The 26,772-nt window shown below is 38.2% G+C and overlaps 1 protein-coding gene across 8 annotated transcripts in view; it reads right to left on the bottom strand.

Moving 5' to 3' along the window:
* AKT3 (AKT serine/threonine kinase 3) overlaps nucleotides 1-26,772 on the bottom strand; it is a 306,832-nt gene that overhangs the window by 72,485 nt on the left and 207,575 nt on the right. For 7 of the 8 annotated variants that reach the window (XM_023247426.2, XM_023247427.2, XM_045049318.1 and 4 more), the window contains 2 exons: nucleotides 20,876-20,941; nucleotides 19,501-19,569 (listed from right to left, as the gene is read on the bottom strand). The exons of the other annotated variant lie outside the window; for it this stretch is intronic. In XM_023247426.2, the coding sequence (XP_023103194.1) occupies nucleotides 19,501-19,569; nucleotides 20,876-20,941 (135 nt within the window). The remainder of the gene's footprint in view (nucleotides 1-19,500; nucleotides 19,570-20,875; nucleotides 20,942-26,772) is intronic. 8 annotated transcript variants of the gene reach the window in all.

The following is a 26,772-nucleotide window of genomic DNA, read 5'->3' as shown; positions in this document are numbered from 1 at the left end:
ATTCCAAGAATGAAAGGTTGGTTTAACATTTGAAACCAATGTAATTCACCGTATTAACAGACTAAAAAAGGGAAAACCATACGATCATCTCAAGCAATGCAGAAGAAGTTTTAAGAAAACTTGATGGCCACTGATACTAAAATCTCTTAACAAAGCAGGAACAGGAGAGAAGTTCTTCAACCTGATAAAAGGCATTTAAAAATGTATAGCTATTATCACACTTAATAATGACAGACTGAATCTCTTTTCCCTCTGAGAGTGGGAACAAGGATGTTCACTTCTTTTATTTGGCATTGTGCAGGAGTTCTTAGCCAGGTGAAATAAGGCATAGACAGACAGACAGACAGACAGACAGACAGACAAATATATGAATGTCATTCAGATTGGAAAGGAAGTAAAACTGCCTTTATTCACAGGCAGTAAGCTTGTCTACAAAGACATTCCAAAGAAATGTACCAAAAAAATTATAAAACAATAAGTGAGCTTCAGAAACCCATGGGATACAAGGTCAATACCCAAAAGCTCAAATGTATTATATGCTAGCAATGAACAACTGGCAATGAAAAAAACCAGTAGAAATATGTAAGGGAAAAATTGGTAACAGTCGTGCAAGACTTAACACAGTGAACATTACAAAATGTGTCAGTAGAAATTAGAGAAGACAAAAGTAAACAGATACACTGAGCACATAGATCACAACACTAATATTGTTGACATGTCAGTTTTCCCCAAAATGATCTACAGACTCAAAGCAAATGCATCATAGTCCCAGCAGGCTTTCTCTGTAAAGATTAAGAAGCTGATACTAGATTGATATGGAAATGTACAGGACCTAAAAGGGCCACAACAATTCTGAGAAACAACAGTATTCTTCCTAATTTTAAGACACACTTTAAAGCTACCATAATCAAGACAATATGGTATCAGTGTAAAGAACGCCACATCAACTTACAGAACACAGTGGGGAGTCCAGAAACATACAAATACGTGACAAATTGATTTCTGACAAAAGTGTTAAGGTCATTCAATGGGGCAGAGTACAGTACTTCCCATAAAAGACGCTGGAATAACTGGAGATCCATATGGGGAAAAAAAGGAACACCAATCCTTACCTTTTCATATGCATAAAAATCAATTTAAAATAGGTCATAGATCCAAATGTAGCAGATACAACTATAAAGTTCTAGAAGAAAATATTTATGATTTAGGGTAGACAAAGATTTCTTGGATAGCAGACCAAAAAAATAAAAACCAGAAAAGACAAGAATTGAGAAATTGAGACTTCAAAACTAAAAACTGTTGTCAAAAAATATCAGTGAGATGATGAAAGGACAAGGTAGAGTATGGGGGAAATAATTTTGATGCATATATTTGGCAAACTACTTGTAACCAGAACATATGAAGAACTCTTATAATAACAATGAGAAAATAATCCAATTAACAAATTAGGCAAAGTATTTGGACAGGTCACAAGAAATGAATAGCCAAGACGTGTGTGAGAAGATATTTAATATCATTTTAATCATCAGAGAAATGCACCTTAAAACCACAGTAATACACGTCTATATTCTGACTAGAATAACTAAAGAGATTGACCCCACCAAGTGTTGTGGAGTAACTAGAATTCTCACTACATTGCTATCAGAAATGTCAAATGACACTACTTTAGAAAACAATTCTGGACTTTTTTGATAAAACATAAACGTATGTTTACCACAAACTCAGCAGTGATACTCCTCAGTGTTTACCTAAGAGAAAAGAAAACCTGTACATGAATGTGTGTATCAGCCTTTTTATTAGGAAATAACTGCAGTCAGTCCAAATGTTCGCCAAGAGCAGGGCAGATCTTCGTCTAGCCATGCAATCCATCACGACTCCGCAAGAAAAGGAACAAGCTATTGAGAAGTTCCAAAAAAGAATAAACTCAAAAACCTTAGGCTGAGGAAAAGAAACACACAGAGCAGTATATATTATATGATTCAATTTCAAAGAAACTTTAGGAAAGGTAAATCAAATCTTTAGTGTCACAAAGCAGGTCAGTGGTTGCCTAGGGCCTAGTGTGGGTGCAGGACGGGGTGACAGATGGCATGTCAGAACTTTTTGAGGCAACAGAAATATTCCACATCTTTATTATAATGGGGACTCCATGCACGTAATGTTTGTCAAGACTCATGTAATGTGTATTTAAAGGGAGCACATTTTATTGCATGTAGATTATACCCAAGCAAAGTTGATTAAGTTAAGGAAATAATCTAAATGTCCCAAAATTTGGTAAGGATTTGATAAATTATAGTATATCTACATAATTAATCAGTAGACAATTAGTATATATTTTAAAATACTAAATAAAATGGAAAACGTGTACAGTATGAAAACAGGAAAATATATTAACATGGTAAGAGCAATTATTGCTAGGCGGTGAGATTTAGAGTGGTTTTCATCTTCTGTTTTTTACCTTGAAAATCACTTATAATTATTTGTTTGATATGAATTCCCCAAACACCATGATTTCCATAAATACAGAGGCCATCTGTCTTGTTCATGTCATATACCAAGTACACGGTGACTAGCTTCTAGCAAGCAGTCAATAAATTTATTTTACAACTGAATTAAAATAACTACTTTTTTGGCTTTTTGATGTTCTGCAATGGACATGCAGTTGTTACACTGTAATCAGAAAGAAACTTTGCAAAGCTTTCAAATACATGTACTGTTAACCCCCGTGGCTAATTTAATGCTGTATTAGTTTTGTTTTCCTGGCAGAAGCACAGGGAAAAGCACAGGAAAAGACCATGCAAGTACTCTAGAGCTTTGAATCTTCAGAGCCAAACCTAATACGTAGCACATAATATGTGCTCAATAAATATGTAAAGAATAAAGGGAAATTCAAAAATACTTTCGAAATAATTATCTATAGGGAAAATAAGGTTTACACTTCTCAGGATATTTTTATTAGAAGCATAAGAAAATCGTATAAAATAATTGAATATTCTTGTTTTTGTTCAAAAACAACGAGTTACTTGCTACTCGAGCAAAAAACATAGAAAGTTTAGAAATTTAAGTTCCTTTAAGGGAACGACTACATGTCTTAGTCATGTACTTAGTCAAGCTGTTAGGAAGACACTAATGTAAACAGATGATCTTAACCTACTAAATAAGACTATTTCTTCACAAAACCAGTAATGTTTATTTTGAAAATAAATTGCTATATCTTGCAAAACAGTTATATTCTTTTTCTTAACTGAAGTGTAATTGACGTACAATGTCCCACTAGTTTCAGGAGTACATCATAAGGACAGTGATTTGATATTTTTATATATTATGAAGTGATCCCCACAATGTCCAGTTATGATCTGTCACCATACAAAGTTATTATAGTATTACTGACCATATCACCTATGCTGTATGTCACATCCCCATGACTAATCTATTTTATAACTAAAAGTTTGTACACCTTAGTCCCCTACACCTATTTCACCCCGCCCTCCCCCTGTGGTAACCAAGTTTATTTCCTGTATCTATGAGTCTATTTGTTTTATTTGTTCATTTGCTTTGTTTTCTAGATTCCATATACAAGTGAAATCATATGGTATCTGTTTCTCTGATTCATTTCACTTAGCGTAATACCCTCTAGGTCCATCCATGTTGTCATGAACAGCAAGATTTCACTGTTTTTTATAGATGAGTAATACTCCATCGTAAATGTATGTTTGTGTATGTATACATTATGTACACACAAAGTAATAAAAGTTATAGATAGAGAGATACATCATCTTCTTTATCCATTCATCTTAGCAGTCACTAAGGTTGCTTTCAAATATCCTGGCTATTGTAAATCATGCTGCAATGAGCCTAGAGGTGCATATATCCTTTCAAATTAGTTTTCATTTACTTTGAATAAAGACCCGGAAGTGGAGTTTGCTGGGTCATATGGTAGTTCTATTTTTAATTTTTTGAGAAACGTCCATGCTGTTTTCCATGGTCACTGCACCAATTTGCATTCCCATCAACAGTGTTCCAGGGCTCCCTTCCCACTACGTTGTCACCAACACTGTTATTTTTTGTCTTTTTGTTAACAGCCAATCGGATGAGTGTGAGTGAGGTGATATCCCATCATGGTTGTGATTTGCATTTTTTGATGATGAGTGATGTTGAGCATATTTTCATGTGTCTGTTGGCCATTTATATGTCTTCTTTGAAAAAAGTCTATTCAAGTCCTCTGCCCGTTATGTAACAGAATTGTTTTTTAAAATATTAAGTTGTGTAAGTTTTTCATATATTTTAGATATTAAATCCTCATTGGATGGGGTACCTGGGTGGCTCAGTCAGTTGAGCATCTGACTTCAGCTCAGATCATGATCTCACAGTTCATGAGTTCAAGCCCCACGTCAGGCTCTGTGCTGACAGCTCAGAGCCTGGAGCCTGCTTTGGATTCTGTGTTTCCCTCTCTCTGTTCCTCCCCTACTTGTGCGCTCTCTCTCTCTCTCTCTCTCTCTCTCTCAAAAACAAATAAACATTAAAAAAAAATTAAATCCTTATTGGATGTATTTAGAAATACCTTCTTCCATTCAGTAGGTTACCTTTTAGCTTTATTGGTCATTTCCTTCACTGCAAAAATTTAGTTTTTAATGGAATTTTTCAACAACAACAACAAAAAACCTGGACTTTAAAAAGTTCCTAACAATTATCATTGCAGTCTAAGATTTACAACACAACTTTTTTTCTTGCAAATACTACCTTTACAACTTTCAGTCATTCCTTTGTAATAGTAAAACAAAACAAAACTAAAAAACAAAAAAACAAAAAAACTTAACTCCAGAGTAACAAAATATGTTCAATTTCAATGACTACATTCACTGCCATAATATCTGTTGAAGCTGAAACTTAAATATCCTAAAGACAGTAAGTAAGTAAACAACAAGAAATGCCAATCTGTGCGATGTGCAGATTAACACCTCCCCTGGGTTTACAAAAAGACAAGATGAAAAGAATGGCTCTGGCCTACCTGCAGGGAAACTATTGGATGACTGACGCTGTCTTAAGTCTGTTTAGGCTGCCGTAACAAAATGCCACAGACTGGGGGTCTCTTGTAAACAAGAGAAATTTATTCTCACAGTTCTGATGAGTCCAAGATCAAGGCACTGGCAGACTGAGGGTCAGGCGAGAACTTCCTTCCCAGTCTGTCATGGCTGTCTTTCTTCTGTATCCTCACATGGTGGGAGGGGCGAGGAAACTCTCTGGAGTCTCTTTTATGAGTACACTAATCCCACTCATGAGGGTTCCATGCTCATGACTAACCACCTTCCAAAGACCCCACCTCCTAATATCATCACCTTGGGGGCTAGGTTTCAACACATGAGTTCTGTGGTGAGGGGGACACAAATACTCAGTCCACAGCAAATACTACATATAAAACCGGAACAGTATCTATTACATTATAAAACAAACACCTGAATACTTAGTATTCAAATACTTCGAATGGAAGGATACTCTGAATGCAAGCATTCTTACATTTAACAGGCAATTCATAGAATTATCTTCTAGACTGTGTCTACCCTCTTCACAGGCTAACTCCAGAGTCTGCATTAGTTTTCAAGGAAAGTTCTTTCAGAAACGATTGTGATATAGACAGAAGAACAAAAAATGCTGTATTTTAATAGCCTAGTTAAATTAAAATTTCTTGAAATACAAATTAAACCTTTATGATGTTACAGAAAAAATGAAAGGGACCTAAGGTCAAAGTTGCTGGACACTGAAACACTTGGTTGGTGGCAGCCGTGTTAGCCATATTATCAGTTAAATGCCTCCAGCCCTACAGCCTCTACTTCTTGGCCTCTTCTTACAAGTAGGAAAATATATGAATTCTAGATCACCAAGTAGGTGCCTGATATCTGAAAAAATAGCCTGTCAACCGGCAATTTTTAAATTTTTTAAAATGCTTATTTACTTTTGAGAGAGACAGAGAACAAGTCGGGGAGGGGCAGAGAGAGAAGGAGACACAGAATCCAAAGCTCCAGGCTCTGAGCTGTCAGCACAGAGTCTGACACGGAGCTCGAACCCACCAACTATGAGATCATTATCTGAGCCGAAGTCAGATGCTCAACCAACTGAGCCATCCAAGTGCTCCTAAATGGGCAAGTTTTAAAGAAGTAATGCAAGACAAGTTAAGAAAATTTTCTGGGATTAAAAGTCAAATAACGAAAATACTTAATAATGTGAAAAGTACAAAAAATAATTTCCTTTTACGGATGCCTGTGTGACTCAGCTGGTTGAGTGTCTGACTCTTAATTTCGGCTCAGGTCATGATCCCAGGGTTGTGGGATCGAGCCCCATGTTGGGCTCCACACTGAGCATTGAGCCTGCTTGAGATTCTCTCTCTCTCCCTCTCTACCCCCCACCTCTTGCTTATGCCCTCTCTCTCTAAAACAAGTTTTAAAAAATTAATAATTCCTTTAAAAATTAATTTTAAATTCCCAATATACTATTACAATTTAAATAATTTATATGAAAATATTTTATTGAAACTACATTAACAAGATAAAGAAGAGATTGCTCAGTTCTACCACATTAAATATTAACAGATTCTTCATTTGGAAAATAAAATAGACTTTTAAAAAGGTGAATGTTCCCAAGGTCATTATTTTAAAATATTTGTATTTATTAGGATATATGTGAAATATCTGGGCTATTTATGAAATATATCCAATACCAATACAATAAAAATAATAAACATTATCATTTTGAGCACTCAGGGAAGTACATTCTAACAATCATAAAAGCTACATAATGTTATCTCCATATTACAGATGATTAAATATAGTAAGTTGAAGTGACTATTCCCATATTATCACATTAGGCATTATTTTCGAATACCTCTACTTGCTGGGCACTGTACTAAGTGACTTACATGCATAATCCTCAAAACGCCCCTTATAAAATAGGTAGATTCTTATCTGCATCACAAAAATGAGAAAACTAAGGCTTAGAGATGGCATAAAATTCACCTAGCGTCCCATAGCTATTAAGTGGTAGGGCTGAGTTCAAACTTAGGTCATCTGTCTCTAAGGCATATCATCTATTTATTACACTAAAACTACAGCTTCTGTGAATTTGAGACAGTCAATGTATAAATTATTCCATTAAGAAGAAATCTCGCTCATGAGTCTCCTTCATAATTGCATAGTATGAACTGCATAGGACAAAGAACTTACTACACAGTGCAGCTTCTCAAGGTGCAGAAGGAGAAGACGACAGCCACCCATCTGTGCTGAAAGATCAGTGCGTAGCTATGTGCTGCGGTCGCATCTCAGAGCTGCTCTCTTCACAGCCTCCGTGCGTGCAGCTCCTTCCCCGGTACCTGCTTCCCCATCCTTTTTGCAGTCAAGTCTCAGTCTAAGTGCAACTTCCTCAAGCCAGGCAACTCAATTTATAGGAAGTAGGTTCTCCATTCCCTCTCATAGCATCTGTTCGGTGCTATTACAATACATTTGTTGGGTTTATTTTATGACTGTTTTACTCACCCCAGTGCACCCTAAGACTGGAACACAATAAGCACTCAATAAATATTTTTCTTTTCCTTCCTTCCTTCCTTCCTTCCTTCCTTCCTTCCTTCCTTCCTTCCTTCCTTCCTTCCTTCCTTCCTTCTAACGTTTATTCATTTTTGAGAAAGAACACAAGCTAGGGAGGGGCAGAGAGAGGGAGACAAAGAATCCTTAGCAGGCTCCAGGCTCTGGGCTGTCAGCACAGAGCCCAACGCAGGGTTGAACGCACGAACCGTGAGATCATGACCTGAGCCGAGGTTAGATGCTTAACCAACTGAGCCACCCAGGCACCTCTAAATATTTCTGAATGAATAAACAAATCTTATTTGGAAAACATACACCTTTAAATAGTCCACTGGTCAAAGAAAACATGACTTGATAAATTAGTAAATTTGGGAAAAGAATAAGAGACATTAAAACCATGTAAAAACCTATATAACATTAAAAATATGCTATAAATATTCATATAACATATAACATAAAATTGGTTTCTACAGGGAAGTTTATACATGAAATACTTAGATCAGAAAAGAAAAAAGGCTTAAATAAATGCTGTAAGTTTCCACATTAGAAACAAGGATAAGAAAAGCAAATTAAACCCACAGTAACCAGAACGAAGGAAATAATAAAGAGCAAAAGTCAATGAAATAGATAACCCAAAAATAAGAGAAAAAAATCAATAAAAACTACAGCTTAAAATATCAATAAAAATTATTAACTTTTAGGAAAAATGATGAGAAATAAAGAGAGAAGACACAAGTTGAAATATTAAAAGAGAGACACGAACCACTGCTCCCAGACACTGATGCAATACCAGGGAACATTAACAATATTAAGCAGGGCGCCTGGGTGGCTCAGTCAGTTAAGCATCTGACTTTCGGCTCAGGTCATGATCTCACAGTCTGTGAGTTTCAGCCCCGCACTGGGTTATGTGCTGACAACTCAGAGCCTGAAGCCTGCTTCAGATTCTGTGTTCCTCTCTCGTTCTGCCATTCCCCCGCTCAGGCTCTCTCTCTCAAGAATAAATAAACATCAAAAAAAATTTTTTTTAAAGAAAACAGTATTAAGCAAATACACTTAAAAATTTAGATGAAAGGAATAAATTCTTGGAAACACATAAACTACCAAAGCCCACTCAAGAAAAAATAAAATGCATGGCAATATATCCATGCATTTTATTTTATATATATATGTATTCCTCCCCACCCTCCACCATTCATTGTTATAAGCCTTCTTAAAAAGAAAACTCTTGGTCCAAAAATTTCACTGATAAAATCTACCAGAAAACAGAACAGGAAGCAATGCTTCCCAATTCATTTCAAGAGGCCAACATTATCTCAAATGCAAACCCAGAGACATTACTTGGGGAAGGGAAAAGGAGGGACCTAAACAATATTACAAAGGAACAAAGATTTAAAACTCTTAACAAAATCTTGCAAACTGGATCTGACAACACATGAAGAGGATAATACCTCACAACCAAGTTATCTAAGAAATTCAAAGTTGGTTTAACATTAAAAACTCAACAACAAAACGCAGTATATTAGCAGAATAAAGAAAAAAACCATATGGCCATCACAATAGAAACAGAGAAATCATTTGACAAAATATTACATCCTATAAGGATTTTTTCAAAAAAAGCTCAGCAAAGTAGGAATAAAAAAAAAAAATGTCTTCAACTTGATGAAGGGCATCTATGAAAAACCTACAGCTAACATATTTCTTGGTGAAAATATGAATGCTTTCACCCTAAGATCAGGTATAAGGCAAGAATGTCTGCTCTCACTATGCTATTTAACACTGTCCTGGAGGTCCTAGATGGTAAAAAAAAAGAATAAAAATGCATGAGATTAGAAATAAGTAAAATTGCCTCTATTCTCACATGATATGATCATCTACACAGAGAATCTCAACATATTTACAAAAAATATTTTTAGCAATTGAATGCAAGATTCAAGGGGAAGAAGTATCAATTGCATTTCTATATATTATCAACAAACAATTCAAATTTGCAAGTTCAAACCAATCACTTATAAAAACATCAAAAACATAAAACAGTTCAGGGTAAATTTAACAAAAAATATTCAAGACCTATGCACTAAAAACTACACAATACTGCTGAAAAAAATTAAAGAAAACCTAAATAATGGGAAAGATATATATCATGTTCATGGATCAGAACACATTATTATTAACACATAAATTCTCTCCAAATTGATCAACAGATTTAACACAATCCCAATTAAAATCCAGGAGACCTTTACATAGAAACAACAAGATTATTCTATAATTTATATGGAAATGTTAAGGAAATAGGGTTGTAAAAACAATTTTTTAAAAGAACAGAAGGGAAAGACCCAAACTGTCTAATTTTAACACTTACTCTAAAGTAAAAATGCTAGCGATAGTGTGACAGGGATAAGAATGGATAGATCTAGATCAATGCAACAAAACAGGGGGCCCAGGTATCAACCCACATGTACACGGTCAACTGATTTTTGACAAAGGTGGCAGGGTAATTTAGTGGGAAAAAGATGGCATTTTCAACAAATATGCTGAAACAGATACCCAACTGTTAAAAAAAAAAAAAAAGAACTCTGACTCTTATATAGCACCATATACAAAAATTAACTTGAAATGGATCACAGACCTAAATTTAAGTGCTAAAACATTTAACCCTTTTAGAAGAAAACATGGGTTGGGGAGGAGTGGCGCACCTGGGTAGCTCGGTCAGTTAAGTATCCAAGTGACTCCAGGTTTTGGCTCAGGTCATGACCTCGAGGTTCATGAGATTAAGCCCCTTGTCAGACTCCTGTGCTGACAGCACACAGCCTGCTTGGGATTCCCTCTCTGCCTCTCTCTCTCTGTCCCTCCCCTGCTCATGCACATTTTCTCTCTCTCTCTCTTTCTCTCTCTCTCCCTCCCTCAAAACAAATAAATAAACTTAAAAAGGAAAAAGAAGAAAACATGGGAGAAAAATTTTTAACTTGGGTGAGGAAAAGATGTTTTAAACATAAAATGCACAAACCACTCATATACAAAAAACCCTCATGAGATGTATTTCATCTAATTTAAAAGACTTGTCCTTCAAAAGACACTTGTAAGAAACCGTATCAGTGGTTACAAGGAAGGGGGTGATGGGATGCACGGACTGTAAAGGGGCATGAGAGGTTTGTTAGGGTGAGAGAAAAATTTGCCATTAAAAAAAAATGAAAAGGCAGACCACAGACTGGCAGAAAATATCTGCAAAACATCTATATAATAAAGTACTTGTATCTAGAATTATGAAGAATTCTGACTACTCAATTTTAAAAAAGACAAACAACCCAATTAAAGAGTGGACAAAAATATTTTAGCAGATACTTCAATAAGGAAGACATCCAAATAGCAAATCAACAGAGGAAAAGGTGTTCAATATTATTAGTTGTTCAGGAAGTTCACATTCAAACTACAAGCTACCACTCCACACTCACTAAAATGGGTAAAATTTTAAAAAGACTAACCATGCCAAGCACGGTGATGATGCTGAGTAACATCTCAGAAATGTAAAATGAAATTTGGCGGTTTCTTACAAAGTTGGACACACCAGAGGACACAGAAATAGCATTCCTAGGTATTTACCCAAGTAAAAATAAATGTCCATATAAAGTTTTGTACTGAAATATTCACAAGAACATTTTCCATAAGAGCCCAAACTGCAAAGAACCCAAATGCCTATTGACTGGTGACTGTACAAGCACATTATGATACAACAATGTAATGGAGTAAATCCATAAAAAGAAACAAGCTACTGATACATGCAACCATTTTGATGAATTTTAAAAGTAACGTGCTAAGTGAAAGGTGCAGAGCACAAATGACTACATACTGTGTTTGGGGATTATACTTTTTTGGGGGGAAGGGAGATTATACTTTTTAATGTTTAGGTATTGTGTTCCAATGCCCTGTGTTTTCTCTTCAAGGTCTCCAATTATACGTACATTTTGTCTTCTGTTTTCACTTTTTGGAAATGCTTACTCTGGGTAATCCAACCTTTGTGTGAGAAGTTTGATTATCCTGGGGCACCCAGGTGGCTCAGTCGGTTGGGTGTCTGACTTCAGCTCAGGTCACGACCCTCGCAGTTCGTGGGTTCGAGCCCCGCACTGGGCTCTGTACTGACAGCTTGGAGCCTGGAGCCTGCTTCAGATTCTGTCTCTGTCTCTCTCTGCCCGTTCCCTGCTCACACACTGTTTCTCTCTTAAATATAAATAAAACATTAAAATTAAAAACAAAAACAAAGTTTGATTATCTTGAAAACGCTGTGCCGTGCCATAACCACATGGAAAAGAATTGTGGAAGTAGGCAAATGCCTGATCGGTTCCTACAGTTCCAGTCAGATTCTCCAGTGAGATTCTAGATATGAAAGTAAGCCTCTTAGATGTTGAAACCAGTGAAGGCTTTGAATTATTACCTTAGATGCAGTGATATATTGGTTTAATGATTCACTGTAGGAAGCCAGCCTTGAAATATTATAAAATTATGCTAAAGTATATACTAAAAATATTCCCAAACTTATTTTGCCTTAAACTTTACGTGCTAAAGTGAATTTTACAATGTATCTTTCTTGGCTTGGGAATTTTTGAAAACACATCGGACGAAAGCAATGAAACTCTGATATAACCTACATAATATATTCATAATTAAAATGGTGGGCAAAGAAATTAACTTGCCAGACTCCTAACACTAAAGATATTTATACACACATAAGTTTAGTAAAAATTTTAAAGTCATCGCTATGAATATGAAATGATACTTTTAATTTAAAAATCACCCAAATCACACCTCCATAAATTAGTGAGCAGAACTACAATTTCTCACTGTTGGCACTTCTGCCTCACGTGAATTTGAAACGACAGACTTGGGTTCACTGAAGACAAACAATGAAAAACCTAAAGTATGAGAAGATCTCAAGACTGGCATGAAACTGAAAGTCATATGCAAACAACGAAATGAATTTTTTCGAAGAGATTAATATAGTGTATAATGAGCACAGTGTCAGTTCATCTGTATCCACACAAAGAAAATAGAAGGGTGTGAAGAATTTATCAGGTGAACAAACATTTCTACACAGTGACTGTTCTTTACCCCCTAACGGATATCTTGACTTCCAATTCCAGCCTGGAGAGAGATTTACAGAGGTCTGGAAAGAAATATGGCTGTGAGTAAGATTTGGGGGAAGAATCCTAACTAGAGGCATCCCAGTGTTGGTTTTTTGCTTTTGTTTGTCTTATTTTTTAAGATTTTAAGTAATCTTATGGAACTCTGGTAATACCTGAGCTACAAAAAGAGATGACTTGGATGTGTTGGCAGCATGTCACTGGTCATATTACTGGAACGCTTTCATAGTATGTTCTCCAGATGCTGGATGGCTGCTTACCAAAGGTGCCCTGAGTTCGCTTTCACAGCCTTGTTCTAGTGAGCTCTGAACTAACTCTTGTACATTCCATCCTATCACCAAGGTTCACACCTTACATCGACCCAAGAAAAAGGAAGAATCCATGCTTCTGCTTAGGAACTAGTCAATGTCCAATCCTAGCACATTTGTCAACTGTTAACTTGCAGGATTCACTCTACTCTGTTCTATTCATACTTGGCTTCACAGGCTTCTCCTGCCTGGCTCCTTCTGTGCAGGATTCTCCTTAGGCTTCTCTCATCACCAACACCTCTCATGTTGATATCCCCAGGCACCATTCTTGGCCACTAATGTCCTAACTTTACATATTTTTCTTTTTTTTTTCTTTTTTTTTTTTTTTAATTTTTTTTTTCAACGTTTATTTATTTTTGGGACAGAGAGAGACAGAGCATGAACGGGGAAGGGGCAGAGAGAGAGGGAGACACAGAATCGGAAACAGGCTCCAGGCTCTGAGCCATCAGCCCAGAGCCCGATGCGGGGCTCGAACTCATGGACCGCGAGATCGTGACCTGGCTGAAGTCGGACGCTTAACCGACTGCGCCACCCAGGCGCCCCCCATATTTTTCTCACAACGGACATTTCTTCCCTTCTTTGGTTTCAGCATTGCTGATGAAGCCTATTTGTACCTCTGACCTAACTCTACCTCCTTGTTAGCCCCAACAGGCTCCTCCAATAAAAGATGATCATGCCGGGACTCATTCCTCTTCCTGTGTTTCCTGACTTTTTGAATAGCCCAGTATCCACACAAGTCCCCCCAAGCAACAAGCAGAAAACTGTGCCATGTTTTTCTCTTTCCGTTTAGTCCTTAAATCCTAGAATTTTATTCCTTCTAATATTACCTCAATTAATGACTCTAACAGTTTATAACTGGATGACGAAAAACCTAAATGCAGTCTCATCTGAAGTAGTTTCCCTGTTTCCAATTCTGTCTTCTTCAGTCCAAGCTTCATATTGCTACCAAGTACTCCTCCTGAAACATTTTCAACTTTTTTTTTTTTTTATTTTTGGGACAGAGAGAGACAGAGCATGAACGGGGGAGGGGCAGAGAGAGAGGGAGACACAGAATCGGAAACAGGCTCCAGGCTCTGAGCCATCAGCCCAGAGCCCGACGCGGGGCTCGAACTCACGGACTGCGAGATCGTGACCTGGCTGAAGTCGGACGCTTAACCGACTGCGCCACCCAGGCGCCCCCTGAAACATTTTCTTACAGAAATCCTTCCACGATGCTTCACTGTCTTCAGGATAAAACCCAAATTACTTGGAAGATCTGTCCTAATACGACACTGAATACTTGTTCATACACTTCTGACTTTCCTCTGCAGGACTTTAGCACTGCCCATCCTGTGTTGTAGCTGGGCAGATGGGGGAGAATTTGCATATTCCTGCACATTCTACACATTCTATTGCCTTGTTTGGAATGCCCTCCTTCGCATTTGTACTGATGTAACTTAGAGTTCAACTTAAGTCTTAGCATAGCAACCACCCAAGGCATTTCTCTGGCATTCTCTCCTTTTCTCTTCCCTCTTTCCTCCAGACTGATTCAAGTGCCCATTCTCTGTTTCCCATAGCAATCAGTGTTATCATGGCAATAATAACACTATTAGGTGTATACACACTCTCTTGTCTATAATCCCAATTAGAGAGTCATCTTTTAAAAGAAAGTACCAAGTTTGTCCTTATTTGTGTATCTGCTGAGGTCCAGTCAATAGTAGTTGCTCATTAAATATTTAATAGGCAAATGAATTCTAATGGAATAGGTTCTGAAGTTCATACATAAATTATCAAGTATAATCAAAATCATTCCTGAAAAATTCCTGAGGCAGGTACTACACTGGAGACCCAACACACTGTAGTTAAGCTCAGCACTTCTTCCTTCAGCAACAAAGTACCATAATTTCTTTAGATGAACATCTGTAGTTATGATGCACTTCATGACAATGTTTTCTGAAAACTATGTGTTTTTAAGCACTAGGGTTTGTATCCCATGAAACTCTATGGAGGGCAAGTAGAAACGAACATGGAGTAAAAGAATAGCAAACTTACATTTCTCATCTTGAGGTGACTGCCAACACACTTAAAAAGAATGGAAGAATCATCAAATCCTTCCTATCTATCTACTATCTTTCTATCTACTGATCTATCTACTGTCTATTTCTATGATGTCCTTTGCTCAGCTTTTTACTTTGAATTCATATAAGTTAACTGCAATTATGATGTGATTCCCATTGTACTGATATGCCTATAAAGACCTGCTGATTTTTTACAATCGATATCCTCTCACAATCCACTTCCTGAATAATCAGGATTATTCAGTGCTTTCAACAATACTGGCAAACACAGGGAAGATAACAAGCATGGCCACGAACATGCTCAATTTCCATGCCGTCTACTAGGCTGAAAGAAGTTCATATATTCACAAAAATGTTAAGTAAGAAAAAGAATGTCTCAACTATTGAGACATTCCAGAACACAGACTCAAAGGATGCTACTGCTAATTAAAAATCAAGACAATAAACACAAATTAAGTAAAGACTGGGCTAGTTACGATGATTTCAATAGGCCCACTAAAGAAGTCCATCTCAGGGCACAGGTGAGATACAGAGAGGTCTGAATATATTGCCGTTTCATGAACACCACGTTTACCAGAGCTTACTTTCCAATAGGTCAGTCATCTCCTACCCACATCTCCTAGTTACCACCCAGATGTTCCCCACTGGATAATTCCCAGCGCATCGGTGAGTATTGGTATGGACAGCCTGCCTGTGTGAGTTTACGGCTTCCCTTGCTTTACCTCTATGTCAACCTTATTTCCAAACAGAAGTACTCTGTTTCGTATTTTTTCTACAGAAATTGAGTTTTATGCATTTCTAGGAAGCATCCCTGGGCAGAATAAGTGTCATGGTGAACCTAAAGCAAAACCAAAATTAACTAAGTCACCATAAGGATATACTGAACATAGATTTCCTTCAGAGAAACAATAAATTTAAGAAGAGAAATAAACACATTAAGTTCCAAGAACAAAATAACTATTTGTATTTATGAAGTACATTCAAAATGTATTCAAAAGTATATTTAATAACTTAAAAGAGAAAAACTGGGAAATTACAAATAAGAAACTTTCTTTGCACTAAAAGTGTATAAATACAATCAAATTTTCCAAATGTATCTATATAGATGGCAATGCTATCATTGCTATCCATGCACATACAGAATCAGTTCACCTGCTGCAATCCATTAAATAATTCAGTCTTTATCTATAACACATTCTCAAAACAGAAATTCCGAAAAAAGAGAGCTATAATGTAGGAGTTTCAGTGCTAAAGAAAACCATCTGGCTAGTCTGAAAATCTGCTTTTGTGTGTAAAATTGTTTCGACAATCATCAGTTAATTAATCTCAGAAGTATGCTAGAGTGTGGGTGCCACGAGCCCCCCCCCGCCCCTCCCCGAGGCTCCGAAGCTTCCCTCTCCCCACCACACGAAACCCTCTCCCTCCCGTGAAGTCCTGTGGTTCTTCATCTGTATTTCTGATACAGGTGATAGTTATCACTCTAAGCTGAGTGTGGGCTTGGTACCTTCACCACATGACTACAAACTCTTTGAGGGGAAGATCAAGGTTTAATTCAGATTTTATGCACCATACCTACCCTAGTGCCTTGCACAAAGCCTCAAAAAATACATATATTTTATAAATACACTCAAAGATACTCCCTTCTGAAGAAACACTTTCAAGTTTTTGGCCAAAATAAACTACATAGTACATTACTTTCTATTTTTCTTCCTACTTCTCAGCAGTTTCCAGTTTAAAAATCCCTGTTGATCCCTGTTCCTGGAGAGAATTTATTTATCCTTTTCATTTATTTATTCATTCAAACCATCCAGTAAATATCTGTCAGGTTCCTACTCATGCTAGGTAGTGAGTAAGTTGCTGGCATTTGACCAGCTCAGAGTCTAGTAGGAAATATATAAAAGTAAATAGGTTAGTTATAAAACAACCTGGTAATTGTTATAATAGATGTAAATACATGATACTGTGAAAGAGTAGTTCTCCAAGTTTTTGTTTGTAGAGTTTACCATTTTCCCAATATTGTCTTCCCTGGTCATCTATCAATCCATCCATCTGCCTGCCTGCCTAACTTCCCTCCTTCATTTTTTAAATACATAATGTTTATTTGTAGCACCAAATACAAAAGCTGCTGAAGAACACATAATTGAGAAATAAGTCCTCCCACCTGGTCCCCAGTCACTCGGTTTATCTTCCCAAAGGTACACACTAATGCCCAGTGTATAATTTCAGAGAGCATAATTCCAGACAGAGTTGACGCATCTATAAAAATGCGTATCACATACACACGGTCCTGCCTTCGTTAAACCATTACAGTGGTGGCATGCTTTATACTCTGCACCGTGTTTCTTTCACTTCATAATGTATCTTAGAACTTGTTCTCTATCAGCCCGTATTGAGCTGCCTCGTTCTTTTTAATGGGTATAAAGTATTCCACTGCACGGATACGGCAGTCTCCTTACCAAAGGTACTATGAATGCTGCACTGAATGTATTTATCCAAATTCCATTCTGTGGTATATCTGTGAATATGTATGTGGATAAATTACTGGAAGTGTAACTGCTCTAAGAATATAAGCACTTTTTATTTTGATAGATACTACACAAACATCTCATCAACTTAATTTCCCATGAAATGGGAAACAGCCACCCTCATTACTTAAATTATAACATTTATACAAATGGCTCCCAAACCTGTATCCATAGTTCTGACCCCTTCTTTATCCTCGGTGAGATTTCCATGCTATTTCCACATACTCATTTCCTAGGAACTTAGGAAAACCCTTTTCAAAACCAAATTTATAATCTTGCCCTCAACACATTCTCTGTAATTTCACTATATTAGTTCTCCCTGATTCCAACCAAAAGCCACTTCTGATACCTCTCTTTCTACCCACGACTAAATAATTGGTCATGAACATGTACCGATCTTGCGCAATGCCATGACATTCATTTTCTTTGCATTTTCCCAGATAACGTGACCGCATGCCTGGGTTTTCTCATCCAACTACTCAAGTTCTTCTGGCCCCTGTGCTCATCCTGGTAACTCTGCTCACATGATCCCTCTGCTTGCAGAATCTTCTCAAATCAGTTTCCTGCCGAAGTCTCATTAAGCATTAAAGGTCTGCCCTGAATTAGAAAACCCCATAAAGGATTTTCTAATATGACTTTATTAGCACTTAGGTCTTTCACTATACATTCTAATTTATAATACACTTCTATGATAAAATGTAAGCTCCTTCATAGAAAGATGATGTCTTCACACATTCTGATAAACCCACACTGCCTGGTATTTAAAATGTGTTTCCCAAATGAATGAATGAATTTTGCAATGAACTAATTCCTACAAGTCAGATAATTCTACAGGAGAAAATATTCTATAGGGGATATTTAATCTATTTTGGAAAAATAAGACTATTTTAAGGTCTGTGAGACAAATTCCCTATTTAATAATTAAGTTTGTTTTAGAAAATCCACAGTGTAAGTATTTCCAGTTAGCTATTCCAGTAAATTGAAATTTTCCCTCACATTGATTTTGATCAAAAATACAGAGGAGAAAGGACAGGGAATAAAGGAATAGGTGAAATGTACCACTAAGACTGCATTTCTCTTCAAAACTACAAAAGCCTTTCAAATCTGTTTTTTTTTAATAATTTTAAAAAATGTTCATTTATTTATTTATTTATTTTGAGAGATACAGAAAGTGAGAGTTGGAGCGGGGCAGAGAGATGAGGGAGGGAGGGAGAGGGAAAGGAAGAGGAAGAGGGAGAGGGAGAGAGAGAGAGAGAGAGAGACAGAGAGACAGAGAGACAGAGAGAGAGAGAGAATCCCAAGCAGGTTCCATGCTATCAGTGCAGGGCCCAACACGGGGCTTGATCCTATGAACCACAAGATCATGGCCTGAGCCGAAATCCAGAGCCAGATGCTTAACCCACGGAGCCACCCAGGCACCCTGACCCTTTGAATCTCTTCAAATGCAGTCAAGGTTACTCTAACTCCTATGTAAATGAAGAGGAAACTCAGCCAGGATGAGACTATGGAGTACTGTTAAACTGAATTCAAAATTGGTTAAATTATCTTTTGTAAGGTTAACAAACACTTGAGGAAGAACGTTGTAAAAAGCTTTAAAAACCCTGTATTTCCAGTTTCCAAAATTAAAAAACATGATTTCAAAACTTGTACAAGTGATAAAATATTTTACACTTACAAAATATAGGAAGAAAAAGAATATGAGTAAGCTTTCTAATATATGAAAATAGTTTTTAAAAAGTGACCATTACATTTCATTAGAAATTATTCAGTTCCCATCTACTCCACAGGAGAAAGAGCTACACATATCTCCACAACAAAGTACAGAATGGTTACATCATAACTTCTATTTTAAATAATTTTTTAAAATGATGACAATACTACCATGCATATGCTGGATTGACTTCTTGACTCACCTCTCCCCCATTAACATATTCCATCACAAAACACAAACGGTCTTTTGTCTGGAAGGAATATTTCAAGGACTTGAAATGAAAAAGAAAAAATGTTACATTATAATCCAGTATTCTTATAACAATACCAAAATAGAACACTTAGAAACAGTAAGCTTGCTGGATGAAATGTTCTTGCCCTTAAGAATCTACCTACTCCTTAAGAGTGTGTAAGCAAGAGTTCTGAGGAACATAAAACAAATTCTATTTAGATCAGCATTGGATATTGTTAGGGGAAAATTAAAATTAAAATTTTAAGTAAAAACACACTTAGTAATTTTGACGAGCAACTCTCCATCTACTGTGCCACCTATTTGAAACTGTATTAGTGCCTGAAGTTGCACCCATGTAACCTTAGAGCAAGGAAGACTCAAAAATACAGCTAGAGTAGTTATGTTCAGGCTTCTAATATAGTTTCACTATTTGCATACTGGGTACAAAACATGACTGCATTCAACAGAGTTGGTTCATATAATTGTGTAAGTTATAAAGACAGCAGAACTTTAGAGCTATCTTAATATACTGGACAATATACACCCAGCAATGTAACAAAGTAAGTCTAGGTATCTGGAAATTCCTACTTTACATAATGCTAAATCTTTAAAATGTTCTCCCTCTTGTATGTCTACCTGTTATTTTTAATCTTAATACATATCATCAGAACCAAGAACATACAGAAACTTGGCAAATTATGTCTCTATTACAATCTAAGAACAGGACTGAAAAAAAAAAATCAGTTTCTTTCAAAACAAGTAACATGCATATAACTCATAGTTTATACTTTGTCCAGTCAAGAAAATACATCATGACTTATCCTACCTTTAATTTAATGTGTATTGTCTTCCTGTGTTTCTGAGAGTACTCTATACCTAAAACAAGTCTCAATTTCTATAAAAAATATCCAGTAAAGATATCTGCCTTTCATATTTGAAGAGAATGCTGCTTGATCATTTAAATATTTATCAGAAGCCAAGAGACAAAGGAAACAAAATCCTTACATTTAACACTAAGAAATTCTTTTAAGTCTACCATTTTCTCAGTGCTCTACATATATTTGCTCTGGAGTAATTTGTTTTTGTTTTTGTTTTTAAGGCAGTGAAATTCATGAGGGGAAAAAAAAGTCTCAAAAAAAATAATGGAGTACAAATGCATACATATCGTAAACTTAATCCACACACTGCAGTAATTTCAAAGAAACAAAACTTCTAGTCTTCCCACAAAGAAAATGGCATACCTAAATGAATTTTATTTAAAATGTTATTTTTCATGGCTTAGTTTTTGCACAACTCCCTTAAATTTAAAATGTTATGATTATAACATCTGCCCTTCAGCCACTTACTGTTAAAAAGGGGTGTCTAGTGTTCTTTAACACTCTGCTCTCAGTGAGAGTGTGTGCCACTTCATCCTACAAAAGAAAAAGGCAAACCTTTAATATATGTACTAAGCACCAGGGATATAAAATTTTCGCCATTTCTCTACGAGCCAAAGAGGTTAAACCCAGAGGCAGAAAAAGATCTGAAAAGACAATGACATGTGTCCTTTATTGCTGGGCTTTTCCTCCAAACCTCCTCCAAAAACATCCAATTACTTATTTAAATCAGATGGCTGCAAAGTATAATGAACCATATAAACTCAGTCAGGCTTAATCAAAATATACTGATAATGATACAAAAACCACCAAAAAGTTATCAGGGACACAGATGATTAAATAGCTAAACCTTTTCCCTTGAAGGCAATGCCTTAGCAGCTAATATTTAGGCATGGAGTAGTCATTATTTCCAAGTTCGTAATATATTTTATTCAGGGGGATAGAAAGGATATATTTTAGGAAAGATCACAGAATCTATAAGTCTCCTACTTAAAAGAAAAATCAGTTACCAAAAATAGGAACACAGAATATACACATTAAGATTTAATTTTCAACTATACATTTTAGAAATAGAAACAGAATATAAAAATTGTTATCTTTTTTGCATGTGGCTTTTTAACTTGCTTCTTAAAAAAAAAAAGTCACAACCTACTTTAGGTGACAATTTAAAAAATCTGGGTGTATTTCAAACCAAAAATAAGTGTATTTCCCCAATTTTGTACATAAATCTCATTTTGACATCAAAAGTGAACTAGGAGAGATTTTCTTCAACATATGGAGAACTGGAAAAATGTTTCATATTTCAAAAATAACACCATCTTAAAGAAGAAAGGAAAGGAAGATCACTGCTGAAACTAACACAGCATCTCCGGTCTCTGCTTCTAGCAAGATCCTAGACAAAGCTCTTGCGGATCCATGTCTCCACACTGTCAGCAAATCACAATTAGATCAGAAGTAAGATGTGAAGAGCAAAACATTAGGGCACCTCATTCTAGTTACCATCTGACCTTAGACCTCAGAGAGAAATGAGAAATAGATTGATCGAAGATGCTAAGATCCCAAAGCCGTTCCAAGAGGGCGGGACCAGTCATGTCTGAACAAGGCCAGTGTAATTAATAACACAGTGCTCAAATCCAGTGAAACAAAACATCCCTCGTATCTGTTTGATAAGAATCAAGCTTTAGTGCTCAAACAATCTGAAAGCCTCTGTCATATCATACTATAATTTTTAGACAAATCAGAATAATACAAAATAAATCAGAAGCAGAAATGATACCATAACTTACTGATTTCCACACCTACAGCCCCTAGCATAATGATTAGTACACAGTAGGCACTTAATAAATGTTGGTTGAACTCAACTGTTTATCACAGGAATAAATTCCAGTCATCAGGGGTGTGAAACTTCATTTATTCAATCACTCATCCCTTCCAAAAATATGCAACAAACGTATTCTGGGCTTGTTCTGTACCCTGAAAACGGTACAAAGACAAGGATCCCTGCCCTCAGGGAACTTTCAGTCTCCCTACACAGATGGTGATCAATGTTAGTGGGGAAAAAAGCAGAGAAGAGGGTGACTGCAATTTATGAGCATCACATAATGAAACATGAAATATATAATGAAGCATCAGGCAAGTGGATACTCTGTGACATACAGACCCTAATTCATTCACTAAAAAACAAAATCCTTGGTGGGCAGTTACTAAATGATACTAACAGTGCAGGTATAAAGTGGTTTAAAAAAAAATCTGAAAGCCTCTGTCATATCATACTAGAATTTCTAAATAAGAATAGCACACATTTTAATACAAAATAAATCGGAAGCAGAAATGATACCATAACTTACTGATTTCTACACCCACAGTCCCTAGCATAGGGACTTGGAGTCATGGAGCTACAGGCTAGTGGAGAAGGCATAACAGATGGGTAAATATCCAATTTAATAAATAATTACTAAGCCTGATAAGGAATATTAAGAAAAAATTACCCCATAAATGGGGTAAATAAGGAAAACTAACATTACTGGGGGAGTATATAAGTTGGGTAATATGTTGATGTGGGGGGCAGGAGGGGTGATATAATCTGATTTCTATTTTAAAAGTTTACTCAGGCTCCGCTGAGCAGAAGGACACAAAAAATAGGAAGGATGGGGACCCCTGGGTGCTAGGTTGGTTAAGTGTCCGACTCTTGATTTCTGCTCAGGTCATGATCTCACAGTTGTGAGATGGAGCCCCCCCCCCCCCCCGCCCAAATCTCCAAAGCAAGGAGCCTGATTAAGATTCTCTCTCTCCCCCTCTGCCCCCCCCCCACTCGCTTTTTCTCTCTCTCAAAAACAAAACAAAAAGGAGGGATAAACCAAGGGACAACAACAGTATTCCAAGAGAGAAATGAGGATGCCTTAGGCTACAATGGTAGCAGCAGGAACAGGAGAAAAGGGGATAGTTTTAAAATCTTTTTGAGATATAAAATTAGCAGCAATAATCCAAAAAATACCTGCCTTCAACATGAGGGTGAATTAAAAAAAAAAAAACAACACACCTCTTTACAGGCAGTCAGAAGGAGATTCACAGAAAAGATACCATTTGCAGGTTATGATGTAGGATTGCAAAGTGATCGGAGGCAGAGAGCCAGGAAAAGACTAGAAAAAGGTAAGTATGAAACCCATCTGGAACCAGAAAAGACATCCTAGTGCTTCAGAAAGTATTTCCAGAGGGGAGTTCATTCTGCTTCTTAAAACAAGCCCAGCACATACAATAGTTATTTTCCTAAATCAGTAAGTTTCAAGACAGAAGATTAGTTTTTTCTAAGTTCTGCAATTTGCCTAACTAACCACCCCAAAGGAGCAAGTAAAGATGTACGGAAACAAATGCTAAAACAAGATTTCTTTGTCAGGAGAATGGAAATGCAATTAATACCATGTACGCATCTTGCAAAAATATTAAAATGTATTTTCTGCCATATTTTACATACGATCAGATTAGAATTCTTCCCTCTTAATGCAGATTTAATAGTACTGTATTTCACATACTAATTAGTTTCTGCTATGAAGATAAGGTAGGCACAAGCTAAAAAGTAAACACAGATGCCAATAATTTTTAATTACAGTTAAAAGCAACATGTCAAAACAAAAAGTTAAAAATAACAGCGATAAAACTTAGTGACTAAAACAATGTGATGCCTTTTAAAAAATCCACTCGTTGATCAGGACTATAAATGAAGAAGCGCTAAACATGCTTGGGTGTGCAACAGAAGTAGAATGTTTTCGTGAAAAAGCTTCTGAAATACAGTTCCATGTATATTCATCCCCGTAAAATACTAATGAGTTTTTAAATCTAGTTTCTCTCACAGGAATGGGCTTTGATTTCTTGGAGGATGTGAGGCAGAGAACAGCCCTCCTTCCTCACATTTAGGTTCCCAATTGTCTCTGATTTATCACTCCCTTCTACTACACGTGGTCTCAGCTTCCGCCTTCATCTGCCCCCCCCTCCCCACCCCGCACCTCCTGTCGTGTGGAGGTTGGGTGCTTTGTGGGGGGTGAGGGGTAGGAAGTGGCAGAGAAGGGGAGAAAAAGAAGATCTGGGACACCAAGGGTTTCAGATCCTTCAATCCCTGCACTAACTCAGCAACATAGTAGGCTTGATTACTCCCACCCTGCAGGCAGAAACGGAGGCACCGGGGCTGCAGGTGGGATAAGCAATACTGATGGCATGTGTGAGGCCAACGTTCCAGTCACTTCTACTCCACACGACGCCGCCTCCTGTTCACACAGCCCAGTGTCTACGTAACCCGATACTTGAAGTCCGTTCATGGTGACTTTCTCCACCCTGAACACAAGGCTGTAGCCAGTTGACATCAACATACGCCCATCGGAACCACTTCCGCCCCCCACCAGAGCAACAGCAAACACCTGGAGGCGAGGGGTGAGCGGGAAACAGGGACAAGGGGGCAGAGAAGCCTGCACCCTGCCTCACTTACTCTCGATTAACCCGCAGGGAGGGCCAGCGATTGTTATTTACTTGTGCTCTTTTTTTTTTTTTTTTCAACGTTTATTTATTTTTGGGACAGAGAGAGACAGAGCATGAACGGGGGAGGGGCAGAGAGAGAGGGAGACACAGAATCGGAAACAGGCTCCAGGCTCTGAGCCATCAGCCCAGAGCCTGACGCGGGGCTCGAACTCCCGGACCGCGAGATCGTGACCTGAGCTGAAGTCGGACGCTCAACCGACTGAGCCACCCAGGCGCCCCTACTTGTGCTCTGTCTTGACGCCATGTGTTAGCAATCTATACATTTCTTTCCATAGGAAACACATCACACTTCTCAAGCGCTAAATCTGGGGTCCTAACTTCCCCTCTTCTGCAAACTTGGTTTCTGCCCAGATGAGCCTGCTCACGCCCTCCCACTCTCCAGGGGCCACACTGTCTTCACGCTGTTCCTTCATTACTATCTCTACTCTCTTTCTTGCCCACTTGTCACCCTCATGGAGAAAAGCAAAGCACAGGTGGTCCTCTGCGGCCTATGAACACCACGTCTCCGTTCTCAAGTGCTGTCATTTGATACTTTGTCCTTGATGCTCCTGTCCCCACCCCCAGGGCCCAGCCCCACTAACTGCCCCCTGGACCCCCAGGGCCCAGCCCCACTGACAGTCAGTCGTAAGGGGCTGAGCTGCCGCTGCTCCGACCTCACCCCTGATCCTGGGTCTGGGCTCTGACCTGCAAAACCAGTGCAGCACTGCTGCTGCTCCACACCCTGGCCTGGGGGTCCCAGGTTGAGGCTCTGACCAAACAGAAGTGGCGCTGTGACTGCTCTGCCCACTGCCACAGGGCCCCGAGTCATGGCTCTGACCTGTCATGGCATGGACCACCCCTGGGTCCTCGGGTCCTGAGTCAGGGCTCTGTCCCACCAGCACCGCACTGGCACCTGGGGGCTCTGTGACCCGCTCCCTGAACTTAAAGTTGCGACTTGACCCAACATTGCTGGGGCAAGGTGGGTTTGTGACTGACCATCCACAAAGGAGGCCCTGCTGCCATTGGGTCCGAAGGCACCACTGCACTCTGACATCCTAGCGATCCAGCTACTGCTGCGTCCCTCTCCGCCCCCGGTCCTGAGTCCCTGTGGCGATCCCTAGAGACCCAGGCCCCAGTTCCACAGGAAACGTGCACATACCGGCATCCCAGACACCAGCGCCACCCCACCCACATACACCTGTGCTCCAAGATCCAGCTCTGTGTGCACCAGATCCCAGGACACCAGCTCTGTGGACACCCAGTGCCAGCACATCACACCTCGCACCAAAAGGGATTTCCTTGGCTAGAACTTCCTCTCACAGGCAAAAAAGAACAGGAGGGGGTGCCTGGGTGATTCGGTTGGTTAAGCATCTGAGTCTTGATATCAGCTCAGGTCATGATCTCAAGGATCCTGCCTCATGTTTGGGCTCTGCGCTGGCAGCGTGGAGCTTCCTTGGGATTCCCTCTCTCCCTCTGTCTTTGCCCCTCCCCAACTTGCTCTCTCTCCCTCAAAATAAAGAAATAAACATTAAAAATCAAAAAAAAAAAAAAAAAAGAATGGGAGGACCCCAGCTACCTTCAGCCCCAGTAGCCCTACCCACCAGTAACACCCATGGGATCTCTACAGGCTTGGCCATGGAAAACACCCACAATCTTCACTGATGTTGGTCTCAGCTGACAGAGCTGCATGGGGACTACTTGGCTGTACCCTCCCAGCAACCAGACACTGGGCCACATCCAGCTGGTGTACTCACAGAAGCCAGTCCAAAAAGGCTGGGACAGATGGCCACTCCTTTAAATGCTGAGATAGCAACCCAAAGACATTAGAAACACACAAAAAAGGAAGAAAACATGACACCTCC

This window comes from Felis catus, chromosome F1 (genome assembly GCF_018350175.1).
Source record: "Felis catus isolate Fca126 chromosome F1, F.catus_Fca126_mat1.0, whole genome shotgun sequence".
Taxonomy (NCBI): Eukaryota; Metazoa; Chordata; class Mammalia; order Carnivora; family Felidae; genus Felis; species Felis catus.
Note: the sequence above shows the minus strand (reverse complement) of the source record. Positions and strands in the feature narration are given on the sequence as shown.